This window comes from Zootoca vivipara, chromosome 14 (assembly GCF_963506605.1).
Source record: "Zootoca vivipara chromosome 14, rZooViv1.1, whole genome shotgun sequence".
NCBI classification, from domain to species: Eukaryota; Metazoa; Chordata; class Lepidosauria; order Squamata; family Lacertidae; genus Zootoca; species Zootoca vivipara.
Window position 1 is genome coordinate 47865641 of NC_083289.1, and position 24276 is coordinate 47889916.

At 46.0% G+C, this 24276-nt stretch overlaps 1 protein-coding gene across 1 annotated transcript in view; it reads left to right on the forward strand.

The window, feature by feature from the left end:
* FLII (FLII actin remodeling protein) overlaps positions 1-24276 on the forward strand; it is a 53259-nt gene that overhangs the window by 24297 nt on the left and 4686 nt on the right. Inside the window, exons 13-26 of the mRNA XM_060282402.1 lie at positions 275-487; positions 2487-2666; positions 3184-3266; positions 4155-4229; positions 6731-6814; positions 8611-8782; positions 9603-9707; positions 12454-12645; positions 13960-14148; positions 15482-15621; positions 16056-16317; positions 18642-18796; positions 20065-20125; positions 23022-23150. Of these exons, the coding sequence (XP_060138385.1) occupies positions 275-487; positions 2487-2666; positions 3184-3266; positions 4155-4229; positions 6731-6814; positions 8611-8782; positions 9603-9707; positions 12454-12645; positions 13960-14148; positions 15482-15621; positions 16056-16317; positions 18642-18796; positions 20065-20125; positions 23022-23150 (2040 nt within the window). The remainder of the gene's footprint in view (positions 1-274; positions 488-2486; positions 2667-3183; positions 3267-4154; positions 4230-6730; positions 6815-8610; positions 8783-9602; positions 9708-12453; positions 12646-13959; positions 14149-15481; positions 15622-16055; positions 16318-18641; positions 18797-20064; positions 20126-23021; positions 23151-24276) is intronic.

Consider the following 24276-nt stretch of genomic DNA (forward strand, 5'->3'; position numbering starts at 1 on the left):
AAGTAATAAATCTCTCTTTTCCCTTATCTCCATATGTTTTACTTCCCTATGGCTCGATACGGAGTGCTAGAAATAGACCCAAGACTTTACCATGGGGCAAGCAGTAGGATTATAATCAGGAAAATGCAATGCAATAATCCCCATGTCTGAATACACGCTAGGTTCCTTTTTTTCCTTTTCCTTTTCCGCTACTAGGGTCAATTATTCTTTGTTCTTATCGCCGTTAGGATCCTTGACTAACTCTCTCCCTGCCTCCCTTTTCTTTCCGCGCTAGGAGAACGGAGACCCAAAGTACACAGACCTGAAAACCCGTCGCTGGGATCAGAGCTTGGAGAAGCCTCAGCTCAACTACTCTGAGTTCTTCACGGAGGATGTGGGGCAGCTCCCTGGCGTCACCGTCTGGCAGATTGAGAACTTTGTGCCCACAATGGTGGATGAGACCTTTCACGGGAAGTTCTACGAGGCCGACTGCTACATTGTCCTGAAGGTGAGGGGAGCAGACGTCTTGTTTTTATCCTCACAACCACCCCTGCGAGGTAGGAGACTTGCTTGCCCGTCACTTCATGGGCCTCACTCACACCAAATTAGGATGTGCTAGGATGCCACCTTAAGTTTTACAATTTTATATTTAACACGGAAAGGTAAAGGGACCCCAGACCATTAGGTCGTCGTGACCGACTCTGGGGTTGCGCACTCATCTCACATTATTGGCCGAGGGAGCCAGCGTATAGCTTCCAGGTCGTGTGGCCAGCATGACAAAGCCGCTTCTGGCGAACCAAAGCAGCACATGGGAACGCCGTTTACCTTCCCGCTGTAGCGGTTCCTATTTATCTACTTGAATTTTGACGTGCTTTCGAACTGTTAGGTTGGCAGGAGCTGCGACCAAGCAACGGGAGCTCACCCCGTCACAGGGATTCGAACCACCGACCTTCTGATCAGCAAGCCCTAGGCTCAGTGGTTTAACCCACAGCGCCACCTGGGTCCCTTAACACAGAAAACGTTATCACAAAAGGAATATATGAATCCCAGTCTCTCCCCCCCGCCCTCCCCTGACTTTCCCCAATTTCCTCTTCTGGTTTTTTAAATATTTGCTTCTCCTATTTTGTTCTACCTTAATTTTATAATTAATTATTATAATTTTATAAATAAATATTGTTATATTCTTATTATCTTTACAGCATACCATATATCCTAATTACATCTTACGTTTTGTTATTTGCCCAATTACCTTTTAATGTTTATACTCATTTTCTTAATTGTCTTTACTCAAACCCTGCTAATGAGTCGACTTCTTTACAATGGTTCTGTAAATATATCATAAACGATTCCCATTCTTTTTCAAAGTCTCTATTGTCCTTATCTCTGATTCTTCCAGTCGACTTCGCCATTTCAGCGTATTCCATCAGCTTTCCTTGCCATTCTTCTTTTGTTACTATTATTATTATTATTACTATTAATAATAATAATAATAATAATAAGATTTCTATGTTGCCCTCCATGCAAAAATCACAAGGCGGTTTGCAATATGAAAACACAAAAATACTTTAAAAAGTAATAAACAATAAAACCCCCAACGCAGTTTAAAAGGCCATAGATTGTTTATTTAGCTTGGGAGAAGAATAATATTTTTGCCTGGCACCTGAAGATACGTAACAAACCCTCCCGGGGAAGAGCATTCCACAAACGGGGAGCCACCACCGAAAAGGCCCGTTCTCATGTTGCTGCCCTCCAGTCTTCAGAAGGGCCTCAGAAGATGATCGCAGGGGCTGCTTTTGGGTGGCTCCTCCCTTTGCCGCTGTCGGCGGCTGCGGCGGAAGGAGCAGCAGCCGTGCCTTCGCTCCATAAGACACACAGACATTTTCCCTTCCTTTTTAGGAGGGAAAAAGTGCGTCTTAAGGAGCGGAAAATACGGTAAATAGGTACTGCGGCGGGAAGGTAAATGGCATTTCTGTGCGCTCTGGTTTCCATCACGGTGTTCCGTTGCACCAGAAATGGTTTAGTCATGCTGGCCACATGACCTGGAAAGCTCTCTGTGGACAAACGCCGGCTCCCTTGGCATGAGCGCTGCAACCCCTTAGTCGCCTTTGTCTGGACTTAACTGTCCAAGGGTCCTTTACCTTTTTACCTAATAGGAGTCTCTCAGCGCACTTACTCCCAGCTCCCAGAATTCACTGGGGGACGCCATGGCTGTTTAAAGTGGCATCCTAGTGTTTTAAGCGTGTGTTGTGAAGGTGGCCATGATCTCCCAAGGGTAAGGAACCTGTGGCCCTTCAGATGTTGTCAGGACTGCAGCTCCCATGATCCCTAACCTTTGGCCTTGCTGGCTGGGGCTGATGGGAGTTTGAGACCGACAACATCTGGAGTTATGTTGTGCCTGGTTTGATGCTACCATACACAGGTCCCTAACCCAAAGCGACCTTGAGGGCAGGGTAGGTCCCTTTTCGAGCTTGCCCATTGGTCCAGCTGCGAACATTGCTTCTCCCCAGACTTTCCTAGACGATAACGGCTTATTGAACTGGGAGATCTACTACTGGATTGGCCAGGAGGCCACGCTCGACAAGAAAGCCTGCTCCGCCATCCATGCGGTCAACCTGCGCAACTACCTGGGCGCCGAATGCCGCAGCATCCGGGAGGAGATGGGAGACGAGAGCGACGAGTTCAGCCAGGTAAGCTCCTTCCTCTCTGCAGGTTGCTGGCTATATCTGCTGTCGGGATTGTTGTGGCTACTCCCGAGTAAACACGCCCATATCCGTTCTGTCTTTAACGGTTTTATTGTGCATAGTATTTACAGTGCAGAGATAGCAGAAAACATTACCTCCTAGTCACTTGCAGAATCCGGAAATGGCACCCTTCTGTTCCGGGGCCAGCATAAAAGCTTGGGCACCCCGAAACGCCGCCCTCTAACCTACCTTGCGTTTGCCTCAATTCGGGTGCCGGAAGCGGCTGTGCTCCCTCTCCTACTTGTTGGCTGGAGTGGTGCAGGGGCTCTGATACATCGCTGAGCCGTGCCTCCTCAACTCCGCTCCCATCCTCATTTCCTACCCCTGACCCGCTGCTGCCACTTTCGCTGGGCGAAGCGCTGGTCAGGATGATGGGGGGTGGGGGCTCCCTGTAGGGAGGCCCCCTGACATCCATCTTTCCCCTTTCGGCTTTTAAAAAAATGACTTTTGTGGCTTTTGGCAGGTCTTCGATCATGAGATCTCCTACATTGAAGGTGGGACGGCTAGTGGCTTCTATACAGTGGAAGACACACACTACGTCACCAGGTAAGAAATGATGATAATGGTCCCCTTTTGAGACCTGGTACTTCTTCTTTTTTAAAGATTTCTATCCATGGCCCAACATCCAAATCTCGTTTTGCTTTTGTGTAAAGAGAGAGTGCTTCTGAGCCCAAACAGAGTCCTTTTCTTTTTCTGCTAGCCGCAGAGCATTTGGGATTACTGAGTGCAACTTTCAGGTCAAAGGTTGTCTCTTCTTAGTGGGCCTCAATCTGCTGCCTCTCCAAAGACTCACTTGTAATTTAGGGGATCCAGATTTTTTTGGGGGGGGGGAGATGCTCCTACTTATGACTCCTGGCTGTTCTCCTTGTTCCCCCCTGTTTCTTAATTGCGGGAGGACTAACACTAGTAAATTTCCAATTTTTCATTTGATTATTCTGCCTAGAGACAGGTGGAAGGGGACCTCTTGGCCATAGCAATAATTTTGGATTGGGGTTGATTCAGCAGTACGAAAAACTGATTCGGTCAGAGAACAGGAGATTCAAGTTCTGATGGCAGGATAATAAATAATGTGGGATGCGGGAAAGATTCGTGACTTTGAGATTGTTTTGAATTTTGGGGAAACTGTTTAGCTTGCAATTCTCCTTGGTAGGACAGTGCCATGATCGATCAGTCTTCTCTGCCTAGATCTTTCTAGTGTAAAAATTATATGACAGAGGCCTCCAAACCACCAAGTTTTTTAGCCCTGGAACAGCCTCTCTTTATCTAGTGTCAATCCATTTCCTCTTCCGTGCTCTTGAATGTCCTCTTATTTTAAGGAAGTAGAGGAAATCTTCATGAATTGCAAAACTCCCAAGACCTTTGGCCAACAGACCCTTTGGTGGATTTAAGTTTCCCCCTGTCACCTAACATTTTCGCCCCCCAATTTCAATGTAGGCTTTACCGCGTTTATGGAAAGAAGAACATAAAGTTGGAACCGGTACCTCTGAAGGCAACATCTCTGGACCCTCGGTAAATATTTAGGGCGATTCTCTTTTGGAAACGTGATCCTCTAAAATCAGCAGCTTTCGGGGAAAGTAATACTAAAATATTGCATATAGTTGAGTTGGCGTTCTAGATCATCTATCTCATAGGAAGTCCGCAACCAATTCATTACATTGGTGGAGTTGTACTCGCAGAGGCATCTTGAATTGGGCTAAGGAGTTGTTTTCTAAGGTCCACCAAGAATTTCTTTAAAAAAAAACGAGAGAAATTTAACTCCGCATTAGTGTTTGCTATCCATATTTGAGGGAGTAAACCATAATATTAAATGCAAGGAATTGGTTTGTTCTTTATTGATTGTCGCACAGCAATCTATAGTTCATAGATGGAAACCCTTGGGAAATTAGACTTCCCTGCTTGGCATAGGGATGTTAGGACTGTTGCACTCTCAGATGGGGAAATGGCACAATTGCAAGGCCAAGAAGGACCACAGGCCTTAGATGCCATCTGGGAGAACTTATATTTCATACACATCTTGTGATAATGTGCAAGGGCATCTCTCAATAGCAGCATCAGAAATACGGAAAGTGCGAGATGATTCTCAGTTCCCATCAGTGAATCCTAGAAGCTGTCTGCATGTGACAGCAGCCACACCCTGGGAATGGCTTCGACTGACCGGTTAAACCCGGTGAGGGTAGCTGATGGGTCTCAAACCCTCAGTGAGTTAGAGACTTCCCCTGGATGTGAAGATAGACTCTGGTGGATTGAGCAGATGAGACCAAGAGAAGGCGGTTTCTTCATGTGCTGTAGAGGGAAGTGAGCGGCAGATGGGGCTCGTCCACCTGGAAAGGTAGCCCATCTAGGAGAAGGAAAACTCTGGTCCTGAACCTCCACGGCCTTGTGGGAGATATTCGGGAGAAGAAAAGGCTCGGGAATAAACCCTACACAACTCTGGAGTCCCTAAGACAGTTGGATGGCACCTAGGGTGGCTCTTTCCGGAAACTCCTGCAGCCAAGCTGGTGCCAAATGTTTTGCTCTGCTTTCCTTTGGACCCCATCAGTGAGGCTGAGAGGGAGGTCTTTTCGTCTGGACTGCCCAGGACCTCCATGCACACAGCCCAGGCTTGCACCCAGGGCCAGATTTAGGTTTGATGAAGCTAATGGGGCCCTTTCTATGTCCTGCTGTCCTTTGTCAACAACAAATGGTCGCTGGTTTTTGTGTTGGATAGATGTTCTATGGCAGGCACCCCCAAACTTTGGCCCTCCAGATGTTTTGGACTACAATTCCCATCTTCCCCGACCACTGTTCCTGTTAGCTAGGGATCATGGGAGTTGTAGGCCAAACATCTCGAGGGCCGCAGTTTGGGGATGCCTGCTCTATGGTAATTTATGGACATAACAGGTACAGTATCTAAAGCCATTTGCATACAACAAATAGGAGCCTACACAACACAAAACACTGTTGCTGTACGTAGGTTTTATTTTACTTGCTTCTTATCTTATATTTTGGAAATTCTATCCAGTAGTTTTTTTCCTTTAAATTTTCCGGGGGGGGGGCCCCAAGAGGGAGGGGCCCTAAGCTATAGCTTGTTTAGCTTATACGTAAATCCGGCACTGCTTGCGTCCCAGGGAGATCACTTTGAGGCTGCTAATGCAGGGATTTGACTTCACCCCCAGAGGCGGACTCCATTGTCTCTCAAGATAATGCATGACATATTTAGTAGTGCCTCTTGCACTAACTGATAACTATTTCATTTTATTTCCTGGAAGGAATGTGTTCAGAAATCCTGCAGTGGGGGGGGGTATTATTTATAAGAAGCCTTTTTTCTTAAAGTCTAAGGGTTGGAGCCGTGGTTCCCAATGTGGGGCACATGCCCCACAGGGGGGCAATTTGATTTTTAAGCGGGAGCAATTTGAGAATGAGTTATGAACAATGAATGGCCTTTTAGGCTTCCTCCACGTGAGTTCACTTTTTGAATACAGTGGTGCCTCGCTTAACGAATGCCCTGCTTAACGAAATTTCCGCTTAACGGAAGGTTTTTTTCTAGTGGAGGTTGCCTCGCTAGACGAATTCGTTTTACGAAAAATTCGTCGAGCGAATCGCGGTTTCCCATAGGAATGCATTGAAATTCAATTAATGCGTTCCTATGGGTAAAAAAAAATTCAATGCATTCCTATGGGATTCGCTAGACGAATTTTTCGTTATAAGAAAAGACCCGTGGAACGAATTAAATTCGTCTAGCGAGGCACCACTGTAGTAATAATTATATGTCACGGGGGTAGGGGGAGGCGCCAGGATTTTAGAGATACTTAAGTGGGGCATGGCCAAGAAAAAAGTTGGGAACCACTGGGTTGAAGCATGCTGGGAGTTGTAGCCCCATAAAACCTGGAGGGTCAGAGATGAACCCCCATCACTGATTTCAAGTGAGATCTGTACCAGCTTCTAGCTATTTGGGGGGGGGGGAATGCCCCTTCTGTCTTTTTCTTTCTTTATCTCCAACTTGCTTCTTTCCTGGGACTTTTTTCCCCAAGGTTCGTCTTCCTGTTGGACCATGGCCTCGAGATCTACATCTGGAGGGGGAGCCAGGCCACCCTGAGTGGCACCACCAAAGCCAGGTAACCCCCCAAGCAAGGAGAGGGTTGTGGTTGATCTTTACGTGTCAGTAGCTTTTGGGCTTTGGATGGTGTCAGTGGTAACCTTTATTTGAACTGCTGATGCCATTATAATTTTTTGTTTATTTTATTTATACTTCCTAAAATACGTACACCGCTTGTTGGTAGCAATAAAATATGCACACTGCTTGTTCAAGGCAGTTCGGGGGGGGGGGGATAAAACAAGCATTCAATAAAAACGAGTAACAACACTTTAAAACATTCAAGAAATTAAAACAGAATAAAACACATACCAACATTCCAGACGTCTGGGTACACTTGCCTTCAAAAAAAGGTTTTTTAGCAGGTGCCAAAAAGTGTACAGTGAAGATGCCTGCCAGATATCAGTAGGCAGGGAGTTCCAAAGTGTAGATGCTGCCACACTATAATAAAAATAAAAATAAATAATTAATAAATAAAAATAAATAAATAAATAAAAATAATTTATATTACTTATAAATTTATTACTTATACCTCCCCCCCCCAAATCTGGCTGGGTTTCCCCAGCCACTCTGGGCAGCTTCCAACAGAATATTAAAAATATGACAAAACATCAAACATTAAAAACTTCCCTATACAGGGCTGCCTTCAGATGTCTTCTAAAAGTCAGGTTGTTGTTTATTTCCTTGACATCTGATGGGAGGGCACCACCACCGAGAAGGCCCTCTGCCTAGTTCCCTGTAACCTTGCTTCTCGCAATGAGGGAACCGCCAGAAGGCCCTCGGAGCTGGACCTCAGTGTCCAGGTAGAACAATGGGGATGGAGACGCTCCTTCAGGTATACTGGGCCGAGGCCGTTTAGGGCTTTAAAAGTCAGCACCAACACTTTGAATTGTGCTTGGAAACGTACTGGGAGCCAATGTAGGTCTTTCAAGACTGGTGTTATGTGGTCTCGGCGGCTGCTCCCAGTCACCAGTCTAGCTGCTGCATTCTGGATTAGTTGTAGTTTCCAGGTCACCTTCAACGGCAGCTCCATGTAGAGTGCATATAAGATTGATTTCTTACAAATAGATATTTTGCAGCACTTACAACTGTGCCAGTTCCGCAGATCAAAGTTGGTCAAGTGGGGATGTCATGGATTAAGGCTATCTTGCATGCAAACTTCCCCCAAGTTGTTTAAGGGCTCTATAGACAAATAATACATGGATTTTCATTCCTGATTTTGCTTGCCATGGATTGTGCTTATAGGAAACTGGTTATGTGTCATTTTTATATCCTGACCCCCTTGAGATTATTATTACCTGTGCAGAGAAACAGCAGTTTTTAAATTCTGTTTTCAGGTGTTTTAAGCATTTGGTGTTTCAAATGTATTGTTTTGCTGCTTCGTCGCTAGACACCCTGGACTCCTTTGGAAGGGAGGGGGTGGAAATGTATTAAGTAAATGAAGAAAACCAAACGCTAATTGGACCGGAGTCCTTGTTACAATGCAAAGCAGGTGATCTGCTTGGCAGCAGCCAAGTTACAGGAAGCCAGGCAGAGGGCCTTCTCGGTAGTGGCACCCACCCTGTGGAGGTCAAAGAGAAGAACAATTACCAGACCTTTAGAAGGCATCTTAAGGCAGCCCTGTTTAGGGAAGCTTTTAATGTTTGATGGATTTCTGTATTTTAATGTTTTGTTGGAAGCCACCCAGAGTGGTTGGGGGAACCCGGCCAGATGGGCGGGGTATAAATAATAAATTATTATTATTATTGTCTGGTCTTCTGAGCTCCGTTTTGTCCTTCCCTGAATCAGTCTTCTGCTTCGTTCTTTCCTTCCTCCTAGGCTTTTTGCAGAGAAGATCAATAAGAACGAGAGGAAGGGGAAAGCAGAGATCCTGACCGTCAGTCAGGCACAGGAGGCGCCCGAGTTTTGGGAGGTCCTGGGGGGGCAGCCAGATGAGATCAAGCCCAACGTCCCAGATGACTTCAAGCCTCCCAGACCTAAACTCTACAAGGTGAGTCGGTGCAGACACCTGTCACACCCAGGGTGGATAGAAATCAATTTTTTAAAAAAGTCAAAAATAAAGAAAAATCGGATTTTTTAAAAACTTAAATCGGATTTCTAAAAAAAATAAAATTAAATTGTATTTTTTAAAATAAAAGGCTTTTGGAGAAAAAATCTTTCTAAAGATAGTTTTCTGTTTAAATTACATTATAGTCCAAAGGCTATTCATCAGCAAATAAGGATTTGTTTTAAGTTTTTCATGTGTGCTAAAACTCAGTCTTAAGGTTTTTTTTAATTGTTTAACTGCCTCAGTTAGCAAACATGGATACATATGCTATAATGTTATTGTTTTATTTAAATAAAATGTTTAAACGATTATTTTTCTCCTTCCAGTAAAATACAACAGAAAAGCTGTCCAAATATAAACAGTTAACTTGTTAAAAAAACCTCACAATAATTTCATAGTTATGTGTCTCTGTAATTCTAATAGTATAACCAAGTCAGTAATTTTTGATACTCTGAAAATTTACTATTCCAGAAATTAAACCTTCATCTGGTTGTAAATATTAAGATTCTACCAGCAAGAATGAGTCTTTCTGTAAAAAAAAAAAAGATTTAAATCAAGTCTTATTGACTAGTGATTTAAATCAAACCCAAACACTTATAGCAGCTGTCAACACCCTTAACAAACTACAGTTCCCAGGATCCTTTGCAGGAAGCCCAAGCTATATAAAGCGGTATGACTTTAAAAGCATGGGCTTTTGATTGCTCCCTTCTCCCTGCTAACACCCATTTTCCCTTTTCTTCTTCCTTCTCCTGTTTTCCCACAGGTCGGTTTAGGTTTGGGTTACCTGGAGCTGCCCCAGATCAACTACAAGCTTTCTGTGGAACACAAGAAGAGGCCAAAAGTGGATCTGCTGCCAGAAATGAGACTGGTACACCACTCTGTGTTTATATATATATATAGAGAGAGAGAATTGTAGAATTGGAAGGGACTACCAGGGGTCATCTAGTCCAACCCCCCCTGCAACGCAGGAATGGGATGGGGAGAGGGAATTAGAGGGGAAGCTCGTCTCTCTCCCAGGAACACACCTGCATCAGGGGATCTATTCATTTTTGTTTATTTATTGCATTTATATCCCACCATTCCCCCCCAAGAAGTTCACAGTTCTCTCCCATCTCCTTTAACAACCCCACAACAACCCTGTGAGGTAGGTTAGGCTGAGAAGCAGTGACTGGCCCCCAAGGTCGCACCCGGTGAGCTTCATGGCCGAGTAGGGATTTGAACCCTGGTTTCCCAGGTCCTAGTCCAACACACTAACCACTACGCCACATTGGGGGGGGCGGGGTTGTGGTCCTCCAGCTGTTGGACAGCTGTCTCCCATCAGACCCTGCCAGCATGGCCAATAGGCAGGGAGGATAGGATTTGGGAGTCCTAGGAACATCTAGATCAGGCATAGGCAAACTCGGCCCTCCAGATGTTTCGGGAATACAACTCCCATCATCCATAGCTAGCAGGACCAGTGGTCAGGGATGATGGGAGTTGTAGTCCCAAAACACCTGGAGGGCCAATTTTGCCTATGCCTGATCTCGATGATCACAGGTGCCCCAAACATGCTCTCCAGGGAGGTCTTCTCAAGAAGCCGGATTAGGCCAGTGGCCCATTGTTAAGGTGCCAGCAAGTAGGCACACTGAAGGGCAGCAGACGGGGTCAGACAAGCCCAAGGTCAATAGACTGGTCAGAGTCAGTTGAAGTCAGGCAGTTACATAGGAGTCAAGAGTAGAGAAGGTCAGTTCAAGCCAGAAGTCTTACTTGGAGTCAAGAGTAGCCAAAGTCAGTCAAGCCAGAAGTCCAAAAGCCGAGGTCAGGGAAGCCAGAAGTCCAAAAGCCGAGGTCAGGGAAGCCAGAAGTCCAAAAGCCGAGGTCAAGGAAGCCAGATCAAGATCACAGGAACCAAGGACAAGATGAGCTAGGCAACTAGGCACTTCAGTACGACGTTGCAGACGCTGAGGAGTGGCCAGCCCGCCTCTTTCTTAAGAAGCAGGTTCCCTCCCCCTCTTTTTATGAGCTGCAGCTGTTTCTAATTGCAGCCGGCGTTTTTCAGCTCTGTGTTCCTTTGCAGAGAAGGGGGGGTTTTCCCAGTGCCCAACCTGTGAGAAGCCTGCAAGCAGGATCCAAGCACAAGAGCCCTCTCCCCTCCTGCAGTTTCCTGTAACTGGTGCTCAGAAGCTTTACTGCAGGCATCCCCAAACTGCGGCCCTCCAGATGTTTTGGCCTACAACTCCCATGATCCCTAGTTAATAGGACCAGTGGTGAGGGATGATGGGAATTGTAGTCCAAAACATCTGGAGGACCGAAGTTTGGGGATGCCTGCTTTACTGTCTCCCACAGCAGGGGCAGAGCCGACCCAGGGTGGCTGCTTCCCCAGGGCAGCCAATTCCAGCAGGGCTTGCTCACCGCTAACTACTGATGACTGCAAGCTCTGCTTGCAGAGGAACGACCAGGAGCAGAATTGAAGCTCCCATTCTTTTTTAAATTGAGATGAGCCACGTCCTTACCTGTCGTACCTGACGTGTAATGTACTATTACAGGAGTGGGGGAAGTGGATTTGAATTGGGGGGGGGGTATGGCTTTGTGGGTCATGCTGGGAGCCAAGCCAAGCCTGTGGCATTCCTCAACCCTGCAATGTAATAATATTAATTAGTTGTATCCTGCCTGTCTGACTGGGTTGCCCCAGCCACTCTGGGCAGCTTCCAACAGAATATAAAAGAACACAGCAAAACATCAAACATCAAAAGCTTCCTGATACCTTCAGATGTCTTCTAAAGGTTGTATAGGACTCAGCTATACAGCTGCAAATGCAGTCGTACCTTGGAAGTCGAACGGAATCCATTCTGGAAGTCTGTTCGACTTCCAAAACTTTCGGAAACCAAAGCGCGGCTTCTGGTTGGTTGCGGAAGCCCCATCAGACGTTCGGGTTCCAAAGAATCTTCGCAAACCAGAACACTCGCTTCCGGGTTTGCGGCGTTCGGGAGCCAAAACGTCCGAGTACCAAGGCGTTCGGGATCCCAGGTATGACTGTACAGTGGTACCTCTACTTACGAATTTAATGTGTTCCAAACGCACATTTGTAAGTAGAAAAAAATTGTGAGTCGAATCCCATAGGAATGCATTGGGAGAAAAAATTCGTAAGTAGAAAAAATCCTATCTAAACCGCATCCAAGATGGCGGACGGAGCTCCATTCGTAAGTAGAAACATTCGTAAGTAGAGTTATTCGTAAGTAGAAGTACCACTGTATAACATTTTAAGTGTGTTTTAAGTGCATTATACAAATGTGACACTAGATGGCACTGATGGCAAATTCCATATATATTTTACAACGTTTTTTGTTTAAGCGTTTTCACAACGTTTTTTTATATCTGTGTAGATTCAGCCATAGTTACTTATGTCTTTGACATCTATGGGAGGAGGGCGTTTCTTAGGGCAGGCGCCACTACTGAGAAGGCCCTTGGCTTACAGCAGCTGCTCTGAAATGGGGGGCAGCGCATTTCCAAATAACTGCTGTTCTGACGGGCCCCTTGGTCAACTCTGGCGCCAGGCCGTGAGGAGCTGCCGAAACGGATCTCGGCGGCCGAGCAGGGTGAACCGAAACCCTTCCTCCTTGTCTCCCCTTCCGCAGCTCCAAAGTCTGCTGGACACCAAGTCGGTCTACATCCTGGACTGCTGGTCTGATGTTTTCATCTGGATCGGCCGGAAGTCTCCTCGCCTGGTGCGCGCCGCTGCCCTCAAGCTGGGCCAGGAACTCTGCAGCATGCTTCACCGCCCCAAACACGCCATGGTGACCCGCAACCTGGAGGGCACTGAATGCCAGGTAGGTGGGTGGACGGGTATGTATTTATTTATTTATTTATTTATTTATTAAGAACCCACATACCTTCTGCAATTTCGTAACAAACACACCTGTTGCAGTTTCTGAACTGGATCTCCAAGGGTGGCCCCATTTAGAGAGCACTGTCAGTTTGTGTTTCTTAGTGCGGAAAGTATAGATCTGATGTGTAGAGAGATCTTTCCTATTCTGATTAATTCAAGAGGATTCTGGAAGCTTCCGTTTGTGAAAGAAGCAAGAGAAAGGTCTGAGCTATGCCTTCAGAGAAGCTGATTACAGCTGGCTTAAACTGGTGTTCTCATCTTTTTCTGTCAAGGTCATGCGGACTATAAAGGTAAGGCCAGAAGGAGCCTCTGTTTCACTTTCTCTATCTCCCTTCTGGTGTGGTGTTCTGTATCTAGTGTTAAGGTTTAGAGACTTATTATAAGTTTAAGTTAAGTCTTCTGCAACTGGATTTCTTGCGGATGTATTGGATTTGTGACCATTATTCTCATTTGTCTTCAGTAGCTGTAAAGTTCTGCTGGGTGAAATATAATTTCCTCCGGTTTATTTTTTGGGAATGGTGTAACGTGTTTTAAGTTGTTACTCTGCTAACTATACATTGGAATGTGCTCTGGATCAATATTGAGTAGAATTCAATGACAAGCATCACAGTGGCCCAGCCTTTAAAAGGTAAAGGGACCCCTGACCATTAGGTCCAGTCGTGACCGACTCTGGGGTTGCGCGCTCATCTCGCTTTACTGGCCGAGGGAGCCGGTGTACAGCTTCCGGGTCATGTGGCCAGCATGACTAAGCCGCTTCTGGCGTACCAGAGCAGCGCACGGAAACGCCATTTACCTTCCCGCCGGAGCGGTACCTATTTATCTACTTGCACTTACCTTTACGGCTCTGCAAATGCGGGCATTGTGTGTTCATTTTATCCAGTTTTATTTATTGCATTTGTATCCCACCTTTCTCCTGGTTCTCATCTAATCCCCACAACAGTCGTAGTCCAGGGCAGGATAATCGGCTGAGAGGCAACGATTGCCCCGTGGCCAGGTGGGGATTTGAACCCCGGTCCTAGTCCAGCACTCTAACCACTGTACCACACTGTCTGTTGCATTACTTTGGCTGCAGGATGCAAGTAAACAAAGCCTGATCTCTGTGCGCTGCGCATGTCCTCTTGGGGTCAGATGCCCGCTCTGAAGCGGGCCACATCAACGGTTGAGCGGGTCTGCCGGGCCCTGTCCTAATTTGCTGCTCAGTAGGGTCGAGTTTCCGGTGGTGATGTCTGTCCTTTTTTTGTCGCCCCCCCCCCAGGTCTTCAAGTCCAAATTCAAGAACTGGGATGATGTACTCAAGGTGGATTATACCCGCAACGCAGAGTCGGTCAAGCAGGCGGAGGGCCTTTCAGGAAAAGTGCAGAAAGACTCCGAGAAAAAGGACCAGATGAAGGCTGATCTGACAGCCCTCTTCCTGCCCCGCCAGCCCCCCATGCCGCTAAGCGAGGTAGGCCTCAGGCGGAGCGGGTGGCTGGGCCGAGATTCTCCTCTGCAGATTCACCTCACGTGAAGTGGAGGCCTTCTGCCCTGCGGCTTCCTGCCCCAGTCGTCGTCCTACCCCAAACTCTTTGCAGTCAAACCAAGGAGAAAATTCCTGCGCGGAATTCTGTAATTTGAAGAATCCGCCATTGCCCCCTGAGGTCTGTAAAATTCAAAGCGTTGGTGCAGACCTGGAAAGCCCTAAAAGGCCACGGTCCTGTGTACCTGAAGGAGCATCTCCAGCCTCATCGTTCAGCCCTGTCTGTGGGTCTCAAAGCCTCCTTCCCCCCCCCCCCATTTTGGAGAGGGGAGGTTATGGTTTTGTTTTGCTCTTGTTTTTATTAGGAATTTTGGGTTTTTATCTTGTATTTTGTATGACCTGGCCACAGTGATCCATGCGATGGTCACCTCTAGGCTTGATTATTGTAACTCGCTCTACGCGGGGCTGCCCTTGAAACTGACCCAGAAACTCCAGCGGGTGCAGACTCCTTATGGGGTCCTCACCGCGAGATCACATTCATCCAGTGCTTTACCGGCTGCACTGGCTCCCGGTGGAGTACAGGGTCAGGTTTAAGGTGCTGGTTTTGACCTTTAAAGCCTTATGCGGCTTAGGACCCTCATACCTACGGGACCGCCTCTCCCGGTATGCCCCGCAGAGGACATTAAGGTCCACAAATAATAACATACTGGAGATCCCGAGTCACAAGGTGGTTAGACTGGCCTCGACCAGGACCAGGGCCTTTTCAGTACTAGCCGCGACCTGGTGGAACGCTCTCTCTCAGGAGGCTAGGGCCCAGCGGGAGTTGTCATCTTTTCATAGGGCCTGCAAGACGGAGCTGTTCCGCTTGGCCTTTGGACTGACTCAATCTGACCCCAGTGTTACCCTCCCCTAAAGCTTTATCCTACAGATATTTAAATGCACTTGTAGATTCCTAATTTTAAAATTGAATTTTAACATTGTATTTAATATGCATTTTAATTGAATTGTTTTTTATGCTTGCTTTGATATTCTTGCTGTTAGCCGCCCTGAGCCCGGTCTTGACTGGGAAGGGCGGGGTATAAATAATAATAATAATAATAATAATAATAATAATAATAATAATAATAATAATTACTATTATGCTGTGAACCATCCTGAGATCTTCAGATGAAGGGTGGTATATTATTATTATTATTATTATTATTATTATTATTATTATTATTATTTATTTGACACCTCCCCACTGCTACATTCAGTCTTCCTCTTAGCTCTGCTGTTAGCCTCACTGCAGCTTAACACTTTCTCTCTTTCTTGGGGGCAGGCAGAGCAGCTCATGGAGGAATGGAACGAAGACCTAGATGGCATGGAGGGCTTTGTCCTGGAAGGCAAGAAGTTCGCCCGCCTGCCCGAGGAGGAATTTGGGCATTTCCACACCCAGGATTGCTACGTCTTCCTGTGCCGGTAAACAGGCCCTCCTTGTCCCTCACCCACCCACCTCTCAGCCATTGCCTCCCTCTTTGTTTCCCTTCCCTGTCCAGTCCGATCCAATGCAGAATCATGGAATTTGTAGAGTTGGAAGGGAGCCCCCCCCAAGGGTAATCTAGTCCAACCCCGAGCACTGCAGGATTTGGACCGAATGAGAGTGTTTCCCTTGAGTCTGGAAAACAAGCCTACGGAGCCAACTTACACTGATCCAGGCCACGGGTCCGCCTGGCCCCTCCACACCTCTCAGCCTGGCCCTCAGGGCTCTCCCCAAGCCATGCCTCCTTGGCCACACCCCTTCTCACTAGGCCACACCCCTCGCTGGTCCCGCTTGGCTCCGCCTTTGAGCCCTACAGTGCAGGTGTGGCCTGCGATCTGCGCTGAGTGAGTCACTGTGCTTTGTGCCTTCAAAGGTACTGGGTCCCCGTGGAGAGTGAGGAGCAAGAGGAGGAGGAGAAGAGGAAGAAGAAGAAGAAGAGACCCGAAGGGGCTGCCGAGGGAGAGGAGGAGGAAGAGGAGGAGGAGGAAGAGGTGGAGGAGGAGAAGCAGCCCGAGGAAGATTTCCAGTGCGTTGTTTATTTTTGGCAAGGCAGGGAGGCCTCCAACATGGGCTGGCTCACATTCACTTTCAGCCTCCAGAAGAAATTCGAGAACCTTTTCCCTGGGAAGCTGGAGGTGAGCGATTTCAGTTGTACTTGAGGGTTGATTTTGAAAAATCCCACTGGAAGAAACGGTTATGTCCCTGTGGAGATGGCAGTATTGAGTCAGTGGCTCATGTGCTTTTGGCTTGCACTCTTTATAAAGATTTGAGGAGTGAGGTTATCACCCCTCTATTATTGTCCATGCCGGCTCACTCAACCATTACTATTGCATCCTTTTAGCAGATCAAGATGATCAGGTGACAGCAAAAACTGCAAGGTTTTTAGCGGCGGCAGTTACTATTATTATTATTATTATTATTATTATTATTATTATTTATTCAACTTATACACCACCCTATACCCGGACCACAACATATAAAATCAAACCAAAAGCAATAACCCAATACCCCCCCCCCCAAGTAAGATCTATTCCTGGATTCTTGATGTAAACCCCCAAAATGTATTTTCTATACAGTGGAACCTTGGTTCTTGAACTTAATCTGTTCCAGGAGTCCGTTCAACTCCCGAAACCGTTCGAAAAGCAAGGCACGGCTTCCGATTGGCTGCAGGAGCTTCCTGCACTCAAGCAGAAGCCGCGTCAGATTTTCAGCTTCCGAAAAATGTTTGAAAACCGGAACAGTTACTTCTGGGGTGTTTTTTGGCATTCGGGAGCCAAAAATGTTTGAGTACCGAGATATTCCAAGAACCAAGGTACGACTGTAGTTAAGTTTTTACCTCTATCTTCAGTACATTTTATTTTATTTGCTATGGCTAGTGGCTGATGCAAATAAAGATTCTTCCGATTCTGAATGATTTCGGTGGCTGGGGGAGGGTTAGAAACAGAGATATATAAGCGAATTGCCAAATGGAACCTTAAACCTAGGATGCAAACCCCACAAAACAAGAATGACTAGGCCTTCTCCCGGGGGAGTTGTTTATTATTTCTATTATTATTAATTTCATTTCTGTTCTGCTTTGCATTTTAAAGAAAAGAAAAGAAAAACTCAAACCAGCTTACAACACGTTAAAATGTCAAATAAAACAACCCAGAATAAAATAAAATTCGAGCTTCCAGGAGAATATTTCGCTCTTCCCCCATATTTATTTATTTACCTACTTAATTTATAGAGCTTCCCCACAGCAGAAGGAAGGCAGTGTGGTGTAGTGGTTAGACTGTCAGATTAGGACCTGGGAGATTAGGGTTCGAATCCCCGCTCGGTCATGAAACTCACTGGGTGACCTCAGGCCCTAGAATAATTGCTTGTTAAACCAATTTTGGGAATTGTAGCTCAGGGAGGGAAGGTAGGGACTCCTCTGTCAATTATCTACACCTTTAACTACATTCCCCAGAATTCTCTGGGGGAAGCTGTGATATATTTAAAGCAGTTTCATGGTGCTCAGCGGTCACACCGGCCAGGCTGACTGTTTGGGGGAGACATGGAATGGAATACCATGGGAGGGAACATGACTTTGAAAAGGATGTTCAAAATAACTTTTATTTTTTTTAAAAAAAACAGAAGCTTTCCTTTTGGGAATTATAGGGACAGAACTACCTAAATTGTATAGAGATTTATTTATGTGTGCTACTATAGCTGTAAGAATGTTACTTTTCCAAAAGTGGAAAGAAGCAGAAGTCCCAGTAAAGGAAGAATGGATACAAAAACTTATGGAATATGCAGAAATGGCGAAACTTACCGGAAGAATAAGAAATCAAGATTCAGGCTTTTTATTTTTTAAAAAAATGGAAATAGTTTATTGAATATTTACAGATAAATTGTAAACAGATAAAAACATTAGCAGGATTGTTGTAATTACCTACAGTTTTACAATAGTATATATTTACACAAGAGAATTAAATGAGCAAGTGAAATGAATTTGGATATGCAGAAGATATTTTAAAAAATAAATTTTAAGGAACCGCAGAAAGAGGGGGAAGGAAGTCAAATTTTGAAATGTTAAATTGATTGTAAAACTAATGAAATGTATAAACTTGAAAAGTATAAATAAAAGGGAGGGAACATGGCCAGCTGGAACCCAGAAGAAGGGCACTCTGCTGTGTGGTTATTTGAGTGAACCACTTAATATAAGAGGAATCGTGGCCATGGGTGGTACTGTACTTTTCCGTGTATTAGACGAGGGTTCCCCCCCCAAAAAAGGGGGGGTATACACATTCAGCGCTTATTGTTGACGTGCGATTTTCAGCCAGCCCCCTAAAAAAAGAGCTCAACAACTCTGGGCAATTTCCCCCCGTTTTCTTAAGTTTGAGTCCCCCAAAATAGGGGACGTCTTATACAAGGAGGCGTGTTATACATGGAAAAGTACGGTAACCCTCCTCTGCTCGTTCTTCCATCGTTTCAGGTCGTGCGGATGACGCAGCAGCAGGAAAACCCCAAGTTCCTCTCCCACTTCAAGCGGAAATTCATCATCCACAAGGGCAAGAGGAAAGCGAGGGACGATGGGCTCCAGCCCAGCCTCTACCACATCCGTACGAACGGCAGCTCCCTCTGCACCCGGTGAGTGAGTGGCTCTTGCCTCGGGCCCCTTTAGGCCCCCGCCTTAAGAATCTTCCTTTCTGGACCCAGGGGCTTTGCCAGGTCTTAACGCCCACTTTGGGATACCGAGGCCACCCCTTAGGAATTGTGGGCCATTTAACTTTATTTGGGTTGGGTTTTTATAATTTATTAGTCCTGTTGAAATGAATAGGCATGACTGACTTGGCTCTGTCGATTCCAGTGCAGCTGCCCTGAGTAAAAAATTAGTTGATTATAATATTAGTCTGCCACCCTTCATCCGAAGATCTTGGGGCGCTTCACGGCATAGAAATACAAGATAAAAAGCGCAAAATGCATAATTTGAAACAAGGACAAACCAGTGTTGTTGTTGTTGTTTAGTCATTTAGTCATGTCCGACTCTTCGTGACCCCATGGACCAGAGCACGCCAGGCACTCCTGTCTTGCACTGCCTCCCGCAGTTTGGTCAGACTCATGTTCGTAGCTTCGAGAACACTGTCCAACCATCTCATCCTCTGTCGTCCCCTTCTCCTTGTGCCCTCAATCTTTCCCAACATCAGGGTCTTTTCCAGGGAGTCTTCTCTTCTCATGATGTGGCCAAAGTATTGGAGCCTCAGCTTCATGAAGCTGAACAAACCAGTAACTCCCCCCATATATGTGTGGAGAGAGACATAAACACCCACCCTATAAACAGAGTTTACGCTCATGACAATCCAGTGAAATCCCTGGGGTTTAGTCCTGTCTGAACAAGGCAGCGGCTGACTCCAGGCACTCTGAACAGTTTGCAGTGTGAATCTTTAGAGATTATATTACACCCATGACAGAATTATAACGTAGAATCGTCTATAACTGAGTTGGTACCCTGGGCAGCTCTCTCTGAGGGGTGCTGTCAATTGCAAGGAACAACATACACAGCTGCTTTATATGCAGAGTCGAAACATACTCTAAGCTAGTGTTGTCTACACTGACTGGCAGCAGCTCTCCTGCGTCTTTCCCAGCCCTAGCCCGGAGGTGCTGGGGATTTGAACCCAAGACATTTTGCACGCAAGGCAGATGCTGTAGCCCACTGGGCGGTGGCTCTTTCCTCCAGGCTAAACATGCTCGGCATCTTCAGTTGTCTCTCAGAGGACGGTTTCCAGCAGTCTCACCAACCTCCTGGTTGTTGTTCTCAAAAATGGACATAGTCACAATGGCAGGTGTTACTTTCACCTTTTCTGTGCGTGTTGGTGATTGCGATTGAATACCTTTTTTTCTTCCCCTTTTCTTCCCAGATGTATCCAGATCAATACAGACTCCAGCCTTCTCAACTCCGAGTTTTGTTTTATCCTGAAGGTAACGTCTTCGTCAGCATCTGAGTCTAATACTTTATAGTCTGGTTTTCAACTCTTGTTCACATTTTAAAGTGCAATTAAACTCCCTATAGGATTTTATACTGCTGCCTTCTCTGTGGGGATAGCTTTAGCATACTCATGAATCAAACGTTTTGTGTCTCTTTTGTAGGAAATGCTGTGCTTTTTTTCTAAAAAAAAATATATATTTTGGAGTACATTACTCTCATTTTCCTACTCATATTGAAATACTGCCCCTCAATGAGGCCAAACTTAGATTCACAAAATGTTTAGGGGTATGCGTACCCCTGCGTTCACCTAGAAGAAGAAAAAGCACTGAGGAAATGTATACTTTTTGTGCATTCTGTAATAAGGAAATTTCCAACATCCATAAGGGCTAGCAACTTGTTCTTAAAAATGAATTCATGAAAATGAGGTGCCTGAAAAAACTAAATTCCGCTAGTATTGAATTTTTGTGGCTTTTCTTGCATTTGGCAAGTCAGAGAACCTATTGTGCAACATATTCACTAATCATCTTTTAAAAGGTGAAATGGAAAATTTTGGGGCCTCTTTTCCTTGCTTCTTCTGAATGGTGATGCACACTCTTGCACACACACTCCTGGATTAAGAAATACGCCAATCAGAAGTCTACAACCTGGATTTAAGAAACCATTTTGGATTGTATTGAACAGTTCTTCCTTAGATAGCATTCTGTTCAAGAGCACCCTTTTCAGAACAGGAAAAACTAATATTGATCTTTCACTGGCCACAACCAGAGTGCCAGGTCACCTTTCCGACAGCTGTGGGTCCCCCCCCCCCTATTAACATTCTTATTAACAGCAATAACACAGTGGTACCTCGGTTTAAGTACACAATTGGTTCCAGAAGTCTGTACTTAACCTGAAGCGTACTTAACCTGAAGCGAACTTTCCCATTGAAAGTACAGTGGTACCTCAGTTTGCGAACCCAATCCGTTCCGCCGAGGCGTTCGCTCGCCGAAGACGCGCTTCTGTGCACACACGCGCTGCGCAGATCGCTTCTGCGCATCCGACACCGCGGAACCCTGATGTAAACACTTCCGGGTCCGCGGCATTCGTAAACAGAGGCGTTCATAAACGGAGGTAGGCGTAAACCGAGGTTCCACTGTAATGGAAAGTGGATTAATCCATTCCAGATGGGTCTGTGGAGCATACCTGCCAAGTTCGGGACGTAAAGATCCGGGATCGGCAGCGCGCGCATGACCGGAAGTTGCGTGACGCAACTTCCGGTGGCGCTTCGCCCTTCTATGGGCACCAGAAAATGGCGGCGCCGGCGCCGGAAGTTGCTTCCGCGCATGACCGGAAACACGTAAAAGCGACTTCCAGCGCCGGCGCCGCCATTTTCTGATGCCCATAGAAGGGCAAATCGCCACCGGAAGTCGCGTCACGCAACTTCCGGTCATGCGCGGAAGCAACTTCCAGCGCCGGCGCCGCCATTTTCTGGTGCCCATAGAAGGGCAAAGCAGCACCAGAAAAATGGCCGCCGGGCAGAAGCCGATTTAAGGGACAATACCGGGATTTTTCACTAAACAGGAGACCGCCGGGAAACGGTAAGAAAAAAGGGGTTTTCCCGGCGGAAACAGGATACTTGGCAGCTATGCCATGGAGTACTTACTGAAGGTACTCAAACCGAAGCGTACTTAAACCGAGGTATGACTATAATAATAAAATTGCTTGGTCGCTTTCCCCACAAAACTGACTCAAGGCAGAAACAAACACTTGAAAACAAGAGTAAAAACAACCTGAAATGCTCAACAGCAATATGTATAAATGAGTCGATCCAATTCAACCCTCAAAAAATGAACAGGAAATTAAGGTCCCTGTCTTGACATCCTCCTATACTTTTGTCCCCCAACGCTGATGGTGAGGGGGTTGTGTTGGAAGTTTGGGGGCAGCTTATTGAGAATGGTTAAAGTGGAGTCACAGTTCTCCAAATTCCGTGTACTTTTGACCTCTTTTCTGACGTCCATATCTCAAATGGTGTAGCAGGAAGATTCAAGGACAAACCAAGAAACATTTCAACATTTCAGTGTATTATGGTATCAAAATATATTTTTTATTTACAGAATACCCATAGATACCTTTTCAAAATGAGAGCAAGGGCATCAAGTGATACTTAGGGCAAGCCTAGTTGTGTTTTCCAGTGTATTTCTTATTACCGGTAATTAAAAATTCTGTGTGGTGCAAGCAAATTGTTGTTCTGAAAGTGTGGCCCAGAGAAAAAAAGTTTAAGAACCAGTGGCTTAGAGAAAAAAAGTTTAAGAACCAGTGGTCCACTGTCCCTCAGAACTTGTGGGGGGCTGGACTATATTTTGAAAAAAGAAAAAAATATGAATGATTTCCTATGCCCCACAAATAACCCAGAGGTGCATTTTAAATAAAAGCACACATTTTACTCATGTAAAAACACGCTGATTCCCGGACCGTCCGTGGTCCGGATTTAGAAGGCGATTGGGCCGAATCCGGGCCCCGGGCCTTAGTTTGCCCATGGTTTAGACCAGTGCCTCTTCCAGGTATTTAGACCCATACCTGTATCCTGTTTTACAACTTCCTCACACTTCCGCCTCAGACCTCAAGATGAGAGGTGACCTTTAATGACCCCCTGAGAGAACAGAGAAACTAGCACGGCTGCCTTTGTTTTCTCCAGATAAGTCAGTTCGGTTGCAACTAGAAACCTTTCCCCATCTTAGGTATGTGCTTCCTATAATAAATAATCACCTTCTTACTCTGCAAGCATCTCTTTGCGTGCGATGGCAGCAGCCAAAGTCCACTCTTTAGCCGGACACACTCAACTCGCTATGTACGGAAACGCTCCAGGAGGTTATAGGTTTCTCTTTCAACATTTCTCCCCTTTTTCTCCAGGTCCCCTTTGAGAGCACGGACAACCAAGGCATTGTATACACCTGGGTGGGCCGGGCTGCCGACCCCGACGAAGCCAAACTGGCTGAGGACATGATGAACTGCATGTTTGATGACTCCTACAGCAAGCAGGTGAGTCAGAGCAGGAAAACAATGGCCATAGGGGGGTGGGTTGTGTGTGAGATGGTGAAGTGGACAGTTTCTCATCCTCTTTCCTCGCAGCCAGGGCCGGATTTAGGTTTGTTGAGGCCCTAAGCTACTGAAGGTAAGGCCCCCTGACCATTAGGTCCAGTCGTGACCGACTCTGGGGTTGCGCGCTCATCTCGCATTATTGGCCGAGGGAGCCGGCGTATAGCTTCCAGGTCATGTGGCCAGCATGACAAAGCCGCTTCTGGCAAATCAGAGCAGAACATGGAAACGCCATTTACCTTCCCGCTGTAGCGGTTCCTATTTATCTACTTGCATTTTGACGTGCTTTCGAACTGCTAGGTTGGCAGGAGCTGGGACCGAGCAACGGGAGCTCACCCCGTCACAGGGATTCGAACCACTGACCTTCTGATCAGCAAGTCCTAGGCTCAGTGGTTTAACCACAGCGCCCCCTGGGTCCCTCACTGAAGGTAGTGGGGCCCTTTAAATGTCCAGCTGTCCTTTGTCAACAACAAATTTATGGACCTAATAGGTATCTAAAGCCATTTGCACATAACAAAACATGTATTTTATCAAAGTAATTGTTGAACTGAAATACAATTAAGAAGTATATTAATAGTGAAATACGATTAAGAAGAAGTATATTAATAGTGAAATAATTATTAAGCTCTAACTTAAAACGATTTTTTATTCATAACAAAATAATGCAAACACATTGGCATTCGGGAATAACAAAAGTTCCTTTTAGAAACACAATTTACAAAGATCCGTAATTTTTTTTGGGGGGGGGGGCAAGAGAATGGGGCCCTAAGCTATAGCTTGTTTAGCTTATATGTAAATCTGGCACTGCTTGCAGCCTGCCCTGGTTACAAAGCTATCCTGTTCACAAAGCTGTCTGTTCTCTCAGAGCTGGAGGGAAAGGACATCAGGCAGATTGGGGAAGGTAAATTGGGGGGTTGGGCTGGATGACCTCTGGGGAAGTTACAGTTTGCTCTGGTTGTTCACGCAGCCTGCAGGGGTTTCTGCTGGCGTGAGGCTGAACTGAATCCCATATGAAGGAGAGAGCCATCGAACGCTGCTAGCCAGGATGTCTCTGCTCTGCCTCCAGTTG